The sequence below is a fragment of the Pleurodeles waltl genome, chromosome 3_1 (assembly GCF_031143425.1).
Source record: "Pleurodeles waltl isolate 20211129_DDA chromosome 3_1, aPleWal1.hap1.20221129, whole genome shotgun sequence".
NCBI classification, from domain to species: domain Eukaryota; kingdom Metazoa; phylum Chordata; class Amphibia; order Caudata; family Salamandridae; genus Pleurodeles; species Pleurodeles waltl.
In genome coordinates this window covers 619,792,699-619,806,353 of record NC_090440.1, presented here as the reverse complement: position 1 = coordinate 619,806,353, position 13,655 = coordinate 619,792,699, and the positions used below count along the sequence as shown (strand labels likewise).

At 44.3% G+C, this 13,655-nt stretch overlaps 1 protein-coding gene across 5 annotated transcripts in view; it reads left to right on the top strand.

Annotated features, from left to right (window-relative positions):
• The window catches only part of SLC25A22 (solute carrier family 25 member 22), a 179,496-nt gene that overhangs the window by 150,700 nt on the left and 15,141 nt on the right, over nt 1-13,655 (top strand). For all 5 annotated transcript variants that reach the window (XM_069223107.1, XM_069223105.1, XM_069223104.1 and 2 more), the window contains 3 exons: nt 1,360-1,534; nt 3,401-3,555; nt 10,624-10,699. In XM_069223107.1, the coding sequence (XP_069079208.1) occupies nt 1,360-1,534; nt 3,401-3,555; nt 10,624-10,699 (406 nt within the window). The remainder of the gene's footprint in view (nt 1-1,359; nt 1,535-3,400; nt 3,556-10,623; nt 10,700-13,655) is intronic.

Genomic DNA, 13,655 nt, shown 5'->3' with positions numbered 1-13,655 from the left:
CAGGTGAACAAGGCACACCGTATTCAGTAGTGAGAGTGCTGATCATATCCATATAGTAATTGTTGCATTATTAAATGTTAGACTATTGTTGATTTACAGAGCGAAGTGGTTCCAAAAACCCACTTCAGAGAAATTGACGTATTATTTCCCATAATTCGCTAGAACGACTTTAGCCTATAAAGTTACTTCTGAAGTCCCGTTTATCTAATTTTATTCTTGATTAATTACTAAATAATTTTTTTTTTTAAAACATCATCCAGGTTAATCAATCTGCTCGACGAACATTAATTATTCCATGCAGTCAGTGAATGATTTGTAGCTCAGTATTGCAAAGAACAGCTGCAACCTCCTTCACTCCTAGGAAAAAAATCTGCATTATACCCCAATCTAGTGACATATACATTGTGGCCTACAAGTGAAGTGTTGCCTTAAGCAATGTGGTTTACAATGTCATCAAAACGCGTTAATGACCTCAAACGACCATAATACACAGCAATACAACTACCCCTCCCCCCAAGCCTTTTCTTTCTGCTTTTCTCTTCCTCGCTGTTTCTCTCTTTGCAGGAGAGGCAGGGTATAATTTCCGTTTTTGTTTTGCAAAACCTCACTTTACTAGCAAAGCTGCAAACCGATGTGGCCGGTTTCGGGTTGAAAGAGACTGAATCAAATGCAGGGCACAGAAATTATGGCAGGAAGGACGCACATGCTGGCAAGCACTCAGTAAATGTAGCCCGTTTCCGTTAGCACATTGGAGAACTGCTTGACCCCTTCCAAATGTATCTAACCTGCATCACAAAGCAAGTAGCAAGAGGCTGCCTTAGCGCCGAAGTTAATTTAAGACCGTGGAATAGGTGAAGAACACGGTGCTTCCTTCACCAGAGAGCTGTGTGCTGTACCCACTGTATTCCGGTGGCGGCTCTTTGCAGTATATTTGTCAGCATATACATCAAATCTGCTGTGTTCTGCCTAGCCCGATGTACATGTGTGTGGAAAACTGAAATTGTGAATTTTCAGCAGAAAATTTTCTACCAGGCACAAAATATTCTGACACGTCAGATACTCACTGTGTGCTGGGGTATGGCGTTGTCCTACAATTACTATGCTTTGTAAAACAGCACATCTGAGGAGGAACATCTCTTCTGCCTGGCACTGCAGCAAATCGCAAGATGTAGCCTCCCTTCACTTAACACGGATGACTGAAAAAAGACTGATAAGACATCAAACCTCAGTTTCCTGAACTGATACTGCTGTTCCCTGGTGTTAACACTTCCCACAATTGAATGCTATGAGGAAACATATTTGTATATGTGTGTATGAGTATCAGTATCTAATTTTTGGCGTTCTGTGTTTCCCATGCAGCTGCTCAGAGGAAGATGATGTCTGCACAGGCCCAGATAAGTTCTGCTGCAGGGGCAGCTGTAGCAGCAGAGCCAGTGGCCCAGGCTCGACCAACAGCAATTCAGATCAGCAGGGAGCTGCTCAAGACCAAAGGCATCGCAGGACTCTACAAAGGCCTCGGGGCCACGCTGGTAAGGTATGTGTAGGAAGCACGCTGAGCGAGAGACCAGCGGGCTAAATGGATTTCATCACCAAGTCATGGTACGCGCCCTTGCACTGGCCAGCTACAAAGTGCAGCAGGGATCTTGCCACCCTTGAGGTTGCTGATGCGCTCCTGTGTATAGAGATTGGAGGCGGCTCGCTCAAGCCAATTGTTACATTTCAGTTGCTCAACCGGATCTCAGAATACTGGCTGTGGGGTATTCTCTAGCCATGGGAATCAGGGTAAGTGGTATAGTCCTAGAACAGATGATTGTTTATCCCCCCAGACCGCACCTTATTTGTCATTACAATTCATAGTGAAATTTCTCTGTAACCCCTGCTGTTGACTGGCTGCACATGGTTCACTGCCATCAATTATTATCCGTATCTGTATAGCCCCCTGAGCGATCTGGAAGTAAAAGTAATTGTTCATCCTCATCAAAATGTTATACTATATTTATTTGTAAAGCGTACTATCACCACAAGGGTATCTTGGTGCTAAGCAGGTGTATGTACCATGCCCTGCCTATGATAGGTTGGTTAATTGAAAAGCTAAGTTATTGTGGAATTCAAGAAGAGAGGGGGTGGGTCTCAAGTGGAGTTGGAGGTCATTCCACACTTTCGAAGCGACGAAGGAGAATGCCTTTGTTGCAGTCAAAGATTAATCCTCGGTAGACAGGTAACTTTGGTTTTGTGATGACGTTTATTTGAAGAATAAAGTCTTACTTATGGGTTAAAGATATTATATCATCGTATATCAACGCCCCACGAGGAGCAGCATCTTGCAGCTCAACCCACTCTCTCCGACTCATCCTCCAGGCATATATAAACATTCAATCACATGACATGACATGACATCACAGCTGAGCATCAGGGAACCTAGGGCGAGAGAATGCATAATGCCTAAATCAAGATACAAGAGCTTTCGGGTGAGAGATTTCTAGGTAGTTGGTGGAAGGAGATGCAACTTTTAAGGTAGGTGAGGCCTGAGTAGTCTAGTGTGTTGAATGTGTGTGTGAGGAGTTTGAATTGAGCCCGTTTGTGTGTCGGGCCCAGTGTAGTCCCCTGGAATGTGGTGTGAGGTGAGTTCTGTGGGGGAAGTTGAGGAAGAGCCTGGCTGCACTGTTCTGGATGGTTTATAGTCTACTAGTGAGTTGTTTGGTGTAGAAGGTGGTACCATAGTGCAACTTGCTTGTGACTAGGGCATGAGTGACAGTTTTTCTAGTGTTGTTTGGGAGCCATTTGAAGACCTTCCTTTGCATCATCAGGGTGTGGAAGCAGGATGCAATGACAATGTTGACTTGTGCAGTCAAGTCCAGTTTGCTGTTACTGATTATTCTGAGCTCTTTGATGTGAGTTCTGGGTGTGGGTCTGAGTTCAGCTGGCCACCAATTGGAGTCCCATGGTGAGGTGTTCTTGCATACTTCTGTCTTGTTGGGCTAATGAACATGGCACTTTGGGAGATCTCCCAATAGGCCAAGATACCACAGCAAAACATGCTCAATGAGTTTCAGAGGTAGGAGTAGTTGTGCCGAATGCAAAACTTGACAAATTTACTGTGCTTATGAGGCTGTTAAGGTGTCTTACTGTGCTCATACACATAAGGTGTCTGACTGTGCCCATCCAGACTGTGGCTGTGACAACAGAAGCTTGAAAGGACTTGATGTTCGACTCCTTGGAATTTATAATGTTTAAACAGATTGGACTGATTAAGAGAAGTGTAGAGCCATATTACCTCATTCGCAAAAACATGGCAATAACCCTGTGGTGGACCTTTGCTGCAATACTGTTCTATTTTTTTGAAGGAGACCTTTGTAGACAGTAACCTTTTTTTGAGGGAACTTTTTTTTTTTCCTTTTAGGGATGTGCCATTTTCAATTGTTTATTTCCCTCTGTTTGCCAACCTGAACCACCTGGGACAGAAGGCCGGCGAGAACAAATCACCATTTTATGTTTCCTTCCTCTCTGGCTGTGCAGCGGGCAGCATAGCAGCAGTGGCAGTTAATCCTTGTGATGGTGAGTACCATATGGGAAAATAGGTCTGGCCTGCAAAATACTGTGAATACTTGGTGTTAGAAATTGGGTTTCAGGTTGGTACAAGGAGGAACCACAATCCTAGTCCGGGTAAGTCAGATACACACTTTAAAGTAACCCGTGTTCACCCTCTGGTAGCTCTGTTGCACCCTTTCCCCAATGTGCCTCCTTAAAAGCATACAGGGCTGCCTGAAGATCCTTCTTTGCGGAGCTCCTCTTCACAGCCAGCCCCCTCTCCTTGCAGAAATCTCTCAGCTCCTTCATGTTTTAAAATGATAGGCACTTGAGATCAATCCTGGCAAAGTACCACTAGTGCAAAAACAAATGTCTCCAGTGTAAGAAGATAAAATAGAAGCAACATTTGAAAAGATGACTAATTGAGATAAAAAGGAGAAAATCTTGCAGTGTTCTTAAATGTGGATAATAGTGTACTGTAAGGCACTGCACAAAGACAAGTCTTCTCCTCAGCGCTGATCACCAGTGTTATAAATTGAGTTTCTGACTGTTAGAGTATGCACCCTGTACAAGCAGGAACCACAATCCTAGTCAAAGTAAGTAAGATACACACTTTAAATTAACATGTCAAGGTCAGTAAGATACACACTTTAAATTAACCTGTGCTCACCCTCAGGTGGCTTGGCACAGAGCAGGCAGGCTTAACTTAAGAGGCAATGTATAAAGTAAGCATTGATGTTGAGGAGGAACTGCGAAGGCGAGGCGTTGATGTAGTCACTGCCTCAATATCTGGCTCCATTGAGTTGAATGCAATGTGTCGTCTTTGAACCATGCAGAGGGTCTTCGGTGGGCACAGTGCAAGCTGTGAATCTGCTGTCATCGAACAGCCTTGGCATCGAAGGGCGATGTGTCAGTTTTGACTGGTGCAGTGGGGAAGATGCATTGGTTTTAGCAGAAAACAGCTGCATAACCCACTTCTGACGCCCTGGACTGGAGGGGGAAACCTTAGCCAAACGTAAGACTCAAAGGTGGCAAAGTCCAGCAGCACCAGGAAAGTTGCAGGCAGACTTTGATGAATGGGGGGCAAGCCAGAAAGCCTTGGAGAAATTTGGTTTCAAGGATGTAGAGAGCAGGTCCAGTCCTTCGCACTCCCAGGGAAGAAGCAGCAGGCCAACACAGCAATGCAGGTAGCAAAGTGGCAGTCCCCCCTGCAGGACAGCAGTCAACAAGCAGCAGGCCAACTCAGCAGAGCAGTTAGCAAAGTGACAGTCCCTCCTGCAGCACTGCAGTCTTAGAATGTCCTTGGTTCCAGCAAAGTTATGAATTGGTGGGGTTTGGGGACCAGTACTTATACCCAGTTGAGCCTTTGAAGTGGAGGAGACTTCAAAGAGAGGCCATTGAAGTGCATAAGGTCCCTGCTCAAGGTTCATGTCCTTCCTTCCTTGGTTCTAGACGCTCTACAGGGGGTTATGCAGCTCTTTGTGGACAGGCACAGCCCTATTCAGGTGCAAGTGAGGCAGTGCGAATCTTCACCCTCCCCATCAAGCCAGGTAATGGCCTATTAAGGCCTATCAAGTCACACCTAATCTCCCATTTTGTCTAATCTCCCATTGTGTGTGGCTGTCTGGAGGAAATGTACAAGGCCCACCTGTCCCCCACCCCAGATGTGTATTCACAGACTGGCAGAGGCACAGTATGTTTGAAGTAAGAAAATGCCAACTTTCTAATATTGGCATTTTCAGACTTACAAGTAAAATCTGACTTCACCATAAGTTGTGATTTCAAATTGTGAGTCCAGAAACACCAAACTCCACATTTTTATCTTTACCCAATTGGAAGTTATAATTAAATGCTGCTTCAAGGTAACCCCAATGTTAACCTTTGGGATAGATAGGCCTTGCAGTAGTGAAAAACAAATGTAATAGTTGTTCACTACCAGGGCATGTTAAACTTAAAAGTACATGTCCAACTTTTTAAATACACTGCAACCTGTCCTTGGGGCAAACCAAGGCCTACCTTAGGGGTGGCTTGCAAATAATAATAAGAAAGTTTTGGCCTTGCAAGTGGGTACACTTGCTAGGTTGAAATGGCAGTTTAAAACTGTACATACAGGCTTTTCAGTGGCAGGATTGAGACATGTTTACAGGGCTAAGTAGTGGGTGGCACAATCCGTGCTGCAGGCCAATTGTGGATGCACCAATGTTACCATGTTTTAAGCAACGAGCGTATGAACCTTAGCACTGGCTAGCAGTGGTAATGTGCCCGTTGTCCTAAAGCCAACAAAAACGAGGGCAGAAAACAAGGAGGAGGAAGGCAAAAAGTTTGGGGTGACCCTACAGAAAGGGCCATTTGCAACACTTGGCGAGGTATAGAGGGGACTAGAAGTTGACAGGCATTGAAATTATTTAGAAGGGATTTATTTTTTGTTATTTCGAGTTGTGCAGTAGTTGTAACTGTATGATAATGATGGCCCCAATAAAATAAATTAGTTGACCTCTCGTACATGTGGTAAGATGATGCACACTACACTATGAGTAGTGTACTTTCAACTGATTTTACTAAATACTGGTGATAAGATTCACAAATCTGGTTCTATTGGGAATACTTTGAATAGCGGTGTGTATTTTAACAGACTTGAGACTGAGGTAAACATGGGAGTCGCTCCAAATATTTTAAAGCTTCTGCATGGGGTGGCCCACTTTACCCTATTGTTTGCGATATAGGTAGGGAGACTTTGATAAGCATATCAAGCAACAAGCTAAATCGTTCCTGTGGCAACCATTAATACCTTTGCTGTCCACCTATGAAAATGTATGTACAAATTAAGACTATGCCCAACTTGCTATTTTACGTTGTTTTAATTTGGAAGCCCCCTATTGGGATTAACTTTGTGTTCATACAAGTTGCATTGTTTCTTTAACAACGTATTTCTCTATCCTGTATTTCTGGACTTTGTGTCATTTATTGAAACAATCGAAATAATGCAATAACATAATTCTGAGATAAAATTGTATTATAAGTGTGTTTTTGGTCACCTTGAAGCATCTGCTTTCCCTTTTTTTGCGAGTATTTTGAAGATTGACATGTTTGTCAACAATACAATTGCTACGAAGGCGAAATAAAATGGAATGCATTACAATATTTGAAACAAACAAGAATCATAAGCTTCAGAGTTTCAAAGAATTTAGAATATGTTTGCCATTCAAGAGTCCCCCCTCCCATGCGCCGTGCGTTCTATTTTTATTGTACTGCAGCAAACAACATAGTGGAAATTCTGTTCATGAATGCTTCATCTCGTACATCCCCCATCATACATGGGTGACCAGCGCCAGCGAGCCACCTTCAAGTACCATGAACTATACATAAGATCATTTCTGTGTTAAATATCAAGTGGTTTTCCGAAATTCACACATGTGTTAAGGTGGCCTTAAGTTGTTTGCCAGGGATATTTGCTTGACAGCGGTTTCCTCGACATCTGCACGTCGCCTACAGCTGATTCTCTGGACAGAGACCGACAGAGGTGATGGCTCTGAGAACCCCCTGATGTTGGCTCAGGTAACTGAGCAGCTCTTCTGTCAGAACCATTTGATGGTACAGAGACAGCCATGGCAAGGGTTAGAGAAAGGATGAGAACTGTACCTTGATTTTCTCCACATGCTCTTTGATGACTCCCAGCCTTGATGGTTTTAAATGCATAGGGAGACTGGAGGAATTAAATCTTTACCTTGTGGCAGAGCCTCATACCTCACCGCTTTCTCCTATCCCATTAACATGTAATTGCGCTGTGAATTACCTGCATATTTATTTGTGCCTGAAGGGAACGTATTCTTCAGTTGACGGATACCTCTCAAAGCCACACAGCCTCTTGTTCTCAGTAGATATTTGCTTGGGAACTTTATGCCACTTGGTACAGCAAGATGTCTCTGCGATATTTCCGGTTCCTGGGCTTGATAACCAAGGCCTTCTTTCTCTAACGTGTCTGAAATGGATTCGGGCTCGCGGGATGCCCAGTTTTTTCTTAGTGACCTATTGTATGAAATGTAGCTGAGGACATCCGCAGAAGCTTCCTCCTACGCTGCTGCATTGGCCCAGGGCACCAGAGGTCTTGACCCCCCGTCTCCTCAGTTTGCTAGAATGCACAAGAAGGGTTCGGGCGAGTTTCTAGCATTTTATCTATTAAAACAAACCACCAAAGCACCAGTTTAACTTCAGCACGCACCATGCTGACTGCACCAAACATTCATGCTATGTGTGACCAATCAAGCTAATACTGGAGTATCTGACTCCATGATACTCACATTGTGGTGCGGTTTCTGTGACTACACCTGCAGACATAAATTGAGTTCCTTAACTAGTTCCGCCCGGCTTCCTTAATATTGGATATGACTTTGTTAAAAGCCCCCAGTGATCTTTCCATGGCATTTGGTGCTCATGCCAGCAACAAGCCATAAAATACTTACAAATACATAAGGTGGAACGATAATTTTTATCCTGCCAGTGTGCGGTACGACCTGTGCTCCTTTTTGCATTCTGCCTGCCAACCACTACACTTTATCCGTGCCAAGATCCTTATTTTCCAGATTTGGGCGCAAGTGCAAAAAGGCTGAATTCTTGTATTGTGTGTGCAAATGTTACAGGACATTTACACAAACTTGGGTTCCTTCTTCTGAAAGATGGAATACCTGCACCTACAGCATTGCAGACTGGAGGGTGCTTCTTGCCTTTGAGCGCTTTCAAAACCACCTACCAAAGAGAAACACCTCTGTAAAAGCAATATGAAAACAGGCAATTAACAGTGTAAAATCACTGTTCTGAACATTTATTGTGCACAACCTCAGTATATCACAGGATTTGAGGAGCCATTGTCACATATAAGCGACTTAACAATAGCGTACCTTCCATAGTTGTCTGACAAAGCACGGGCTGCCTGCTTAATCATAATTCCAATTCAGACCTTACAGTAGCACCGAAAAGCAGGTCACATAGCACTCAAAGCATAATTCTTCTTAAAAAGGCCCAGATAGACACTCACCTTCAGCATACTTTCTGAGAAGGGTTGAGTCCGGATTGGTCACTTCTGCTCAGTCTGTTTTCCTGCCCGCTCTTTAACCAGATCCCCTTGGTGGGTTTTTAATGGTTTGATGGGGTAGAAGATCAACCATGATTTGTCAGGGATTCTACAATTATTAATCTGCATCTCATCTGGCTCATCGATTGTCAGGAGAACCATTACGTTTCTGGCAGTGGAGCCTCTGCTTACTTCTTTGTCTGAAACCTATGACCCGGTGGCTCACGGGCCAGAGGACTGCCAGGTAAATGCGTCAGAATGCCTGTCTTATTTAAGATGGATCTTCTGCAGATGGGTTTCCTACCTGCTTCTGCTCTGTGAAGCTGCCTTGACCCGGAAAGGACAAGGCCCTTACAATCAGGGAGAAAACTCCCTGGTCATCAATACCATTGATTATTTGTTCTCAGAAATAAATTCTTGTTTTGGTAGTTTGTCGCTGAGAAACAAATCAATGCCAAGATGGCTGCCATGACATGGCTGTCAGACCTCTATTACATTTCTGATTAAAGTGTTCCTAGCCATTTTGGTCAAAGCACTTTCCTCAGAGATGCCCCAGTAAAGCACAGGACACTTATAATATGGCAGGGGGTCTGCTGCATGATGGACAAAGGCAGGGTCTGTGCTGCCGCAGTGGAAAGGTGGGTCATTTGCTTTCTCCCAAATGATCATCGAAGTCTAAACCTTTGCTTACTGTCTGACATTGCCCTCCGTGCCTCCTGTGCCTGTGTTTTCCGCTTAGTGTTTTGTTCATTGTAATTTTGCTCTCTGGGTTTCCCTTCCATATCTAGTCTCTCAATGTAGCCTCTGTTTTTTTGTAGGGACACTACTGCTAAATCCTTACGTCTTGTACTGTGATTCTTTCATTTATGGAATGTGAAGCCTCTCTCATATCCTAAGACACATTTTAAAATGTTTGCATATAGTGTATTTGTGACCCTCTCTTCAGTTCACTTGTGGATTCGATCTCTGTCTCTTGACTGTTTCCAATCTGCACTTTATATTCTGAAGGCCGGGCCTACAAAACAGTACACAATACTCTAGGCAGGGCCTCTAGAACTGGACACACTGTTTTAATAAGGCCTTCTGAATTGGATACACTGCTATAGAAGAGTCCTCTAGAATTGAATGGTCTGCTCCAGTTCTGGATGCAGTTCTCCAATGGAGTCCTTATTAGTGATGTCAAGAGTAGGCATACAACAGTCCTTTACCTACTGGCTGTACCACTGTGCACCACAATATTACTGAGCTGTCTCCTAGACCCGTTTATATTATTTAGCTCCCTGAAGGTCAGCTAACATAGTAAATCAGACATTTTGTTCCTACATGGTGTCCCTTAAGATCTTTTTATCATATCCTTTACGTCTCAATTATCTGGACCCTAAATGCATAACGTTACAGTTGGTTACATTGTACCTAAGTTGCCACCCCATAAGACTTTTCCAGTTTTTGGTATTGCACCTTTGTATTTCTAATTCCGCTATGTTACTTAACAGTACAGCAGATCTTTGTATCCGAGCCCTCAAGACATTGGGTGTAATTTTGAATTTGGCAGATGGAAACGCCTGTCCGCCAAACTTCCGACAGAGTGGCCACCACCACAGTGGCGACCTCTCCGCCGGAGTCATTAAGAGTTTTCCGCTAGTTCAGCGGGCGGAAACCGGCCTAGTGGGAAACAGGCTACAGCATAGTCTCTGGCACGTAATCGAGCCTGTGGCAATGCTGTAGTCAGCAGGGTGCACCAGCGCCCTTGCAGTGTTCACTGTTTGCCGAGCAGACAGTGAACATTGCAATGGTGCTGGGCAGGGGGGGCCCTACACTGCCCATGACAAGGGAATGGGCAGTTCAGGGGGGGGCCCTGCGGCCCCAACACCTGTTCTCCTCTCGCTTTTTCATGGTGGTGTTACCCATAGTGTGTTTGGCCTGTTTGATGGAGGACACCCCAGGACACTTGTTTGGGGGTCCCATTACTGAATCAATGCCTACCTGCTTATTCCACTCATAAGCGTTTCTTTTTCTCCTTTGCTTAGTGATTAAGACAAGGCTACAGTCCCTGCAGAGAGGAGTGAATGAAGACACATACTCAGGAATCATAGACTGCACCAGGTATGAGTCCGTGCTGCAACCCCAATGACCCTTACCCGCATTTTGTATCCACCTTCCTTTGCAAATGTTGGCTCGTCAGGGGACTGCATTCAAGGGGCTATTGGGAGCTCTCGTACTGCAAGAGAGAATTATTGGCATTCTGTCGACTACCCCGCTTTGTAATGAAAAGAAATAATCATTGCTGGAGTACTGCGAGCAGCGGAGCGATCTTACATTGAGGGAACCAAGTGAGGGAAGCTGACTAGCAAACCATGAACCCACCCCGGAGGAAGAAGACTGCAGTAATCCTTACACAGTGGTGGTTCCAGTAGGGTTTGGAGTGGGGTTTCGATTTCAGTTGGTGCACTTGGCTTGTACAGTAATGGTGATAGAACTCATTGTTTAGAAGCTTTGGAATGTGAGATGGATACCCGGCCAGACCTTTGGAGTAATGAAAAAAGAGAAATTATTTATTTACTTATTAAACTGGAAGCACTGAGCAAGTACGAAATAATATGGTCCTTTGAGCCGAGTCGTGAGGTCACCAGAACCCCAGATGATCTAATAACTTCATTATTCTCACATTTCTGGAGGTGACAAAGCACTCCACCACAGGTGTCCAGAGTATGTGCCGGAGCGCTTCCCCCGCACCAGTTTTTCCTTGCAATCAGTGGTTGCTGTTTAGATTTACTGCGTATAACTGTATCTCCTGTAGATGTCATTAAAGAAACCTGGAATGCTCCGACCATCCTGACCTTACATAGGACGCCTTTGCACAAAACGCGGCGTGCATTAGGCTGTCGGAGTCTGTTGCGAAGCATGTTTTTACCCTCTGGGGACTCGAGGCATTGCCACCCCCTTCTGCTTTCTCCTTTGAACCCCTACTTTGCTCTTCGCATCTGGGACATTGATTATTTTTGTTACATATATCTAACTGCAATTAATATGCATGTCTGTGATTTTCTTTGATAATGAGGCTGTATAAATCCAATTGTACGTGTTGTAATTCAAGTTCCTTTGGGTTGTGAGAGTTGCTTATCTGGTCCCTTTTGTTGGAACAGTATTCGTTTTGGAATGCCAATATATTTATCAATTGATGGTGCTTATTTGTACTCTTCTGTCTCCTAACCACTTCACCCCCCTTAAGTAAGGGATCCTTTCCATTGAGTCAGGATCAGATTCATGATCCTCAGCCAAAAATAGAAGCCTGTGTGGTCCCACTCATCTTCTCTCCACGCCTCGTTCTATCAGCCTACTCCAGTTGCTTTTCCTCGTCGTTATTATATTGATGATGAGATCAGCTTTCACTGAGGAAACCCAGGGTAGGATATGCATAGCTGGAGATTGCCAGGTTAATGTAGGAGCATTTCAGGACACGAAACTCTAGCTAGGGAAGCTCATGCCAAAAAGCCTTGTGATAGTATTAAATTCCTCACTGGCGTCTCCTGAACTCCCACAAAGGCATTCCCAAAACTGAGCCAAAGACTATGTGTGAATGATAGTGGCTCCTGTTCCCCGAAGCACTAACACTTATTTTTTTAACACATTTTGATGGGGGCCAAGTGTAAGTCATAAATCACAAAATATTATGCCTGCTTTATGTTGGCAGACTTTTGGTGTATTCAAACACCTTGTCCGAATTGTGCCAATACAATTTTGAATGTCCAGGCTGATTTCTAAAAATACTTCGCAATTAGCATAGCATAGCAATGAAATTTCGATCCTCGTCTGGCATTAGTGTTTATAAAAATCACAAATATGCCCTAGTGATAATTAGGGTTACCAATATCTATTGTAAAGATCCCCAGTAAATTCTTTGACAAAAAGAGTCACTGTCCCATGTTAAATAAAGTTGTTTTCAAAGGTGGCAGCTGCTTTATTTTTAGTTCCTCGTAAGAAAGTTAAAAAAATAAGGAAAGTATGAGTTCTGTAATAATAGTGTTCACTCATATTCTCGCCCTGTTTCACTGGCCCTTTTGCTTTTTTTCAAATGTTTTTATTGGCATTTTAAATTTTGGTCAATGTGAGTAAATAACTGTCACTCGACAGACCACTATGCAACCATCACACTGCAATGAGTCAGCTGGTGCTTGGTAGTCCCACAATTTGGCATCTTACGTTGCAAGTTATACAGTAAAGTAACCAGTACATTTGGTCCCAATGACAAGGCAGCGATATAAGTACTAGGTGCATATTTCAAGCATTTTACACAGGTGGCTGTAAGGTGATGACAGTAGCAAATGCCTGGAAAGAAGAACTGAATGAAATAAAAAACATCAGATAAGCAATGACACTCCCAGACGTCCCAATTGCTGCAACCTCTCTTGTAAAGGTATTGTAAATGTATTTACCATTTCCCTGCCACTGGGGGTTGTGTAGTGATGTTTTCGCCAAATTGCTCGCCTTCAGCTCTTCAATCAGGTTTGGGATGTAGCGCCCCAGGAACACCAGACAGCGGTGCCGATCTACTTTAAGTGTGTAAAAGGATGGTGTTGTGCCTTTTAAACCGTAACAGTCAATGGGCTACAGCATTGGGATGGATAGATATCAGACTATGCCTCCATTTTTTTTCAAGATCTGTATCCCACTAGCCGTCGCTGAAAATATCCGCTTCCTAAAGTGGCTCCCCGGACCCACAGCAATCCCCCACCATCTGTTAAATAAGCCGCTCCTATCAGGCCTAGCGGACATGGCTAGAGGCTGCTAACCACAGGGGGACCAAGAGTTGGCAACATCGGCAAACGTGCCATGACCAGCTGACAGAAGTGGGCCGCTGGTCTGAGGCTGCTTAGTGAGTGGTGGCCTGCTGAGGGGCCGCACAAGCAGAGATTACTGCAGCAACGAGACATGACTGCAGCACCGACTGCACCAGGCATCAAGAAGGGCCCCAGCAGGTGTCATGGGCCCCTTCTGCCCCCAAGTGTGGTGCACCAGACCAAGAGTTGGGGTCCCATCAGCACACAAGAAACCTGCGACC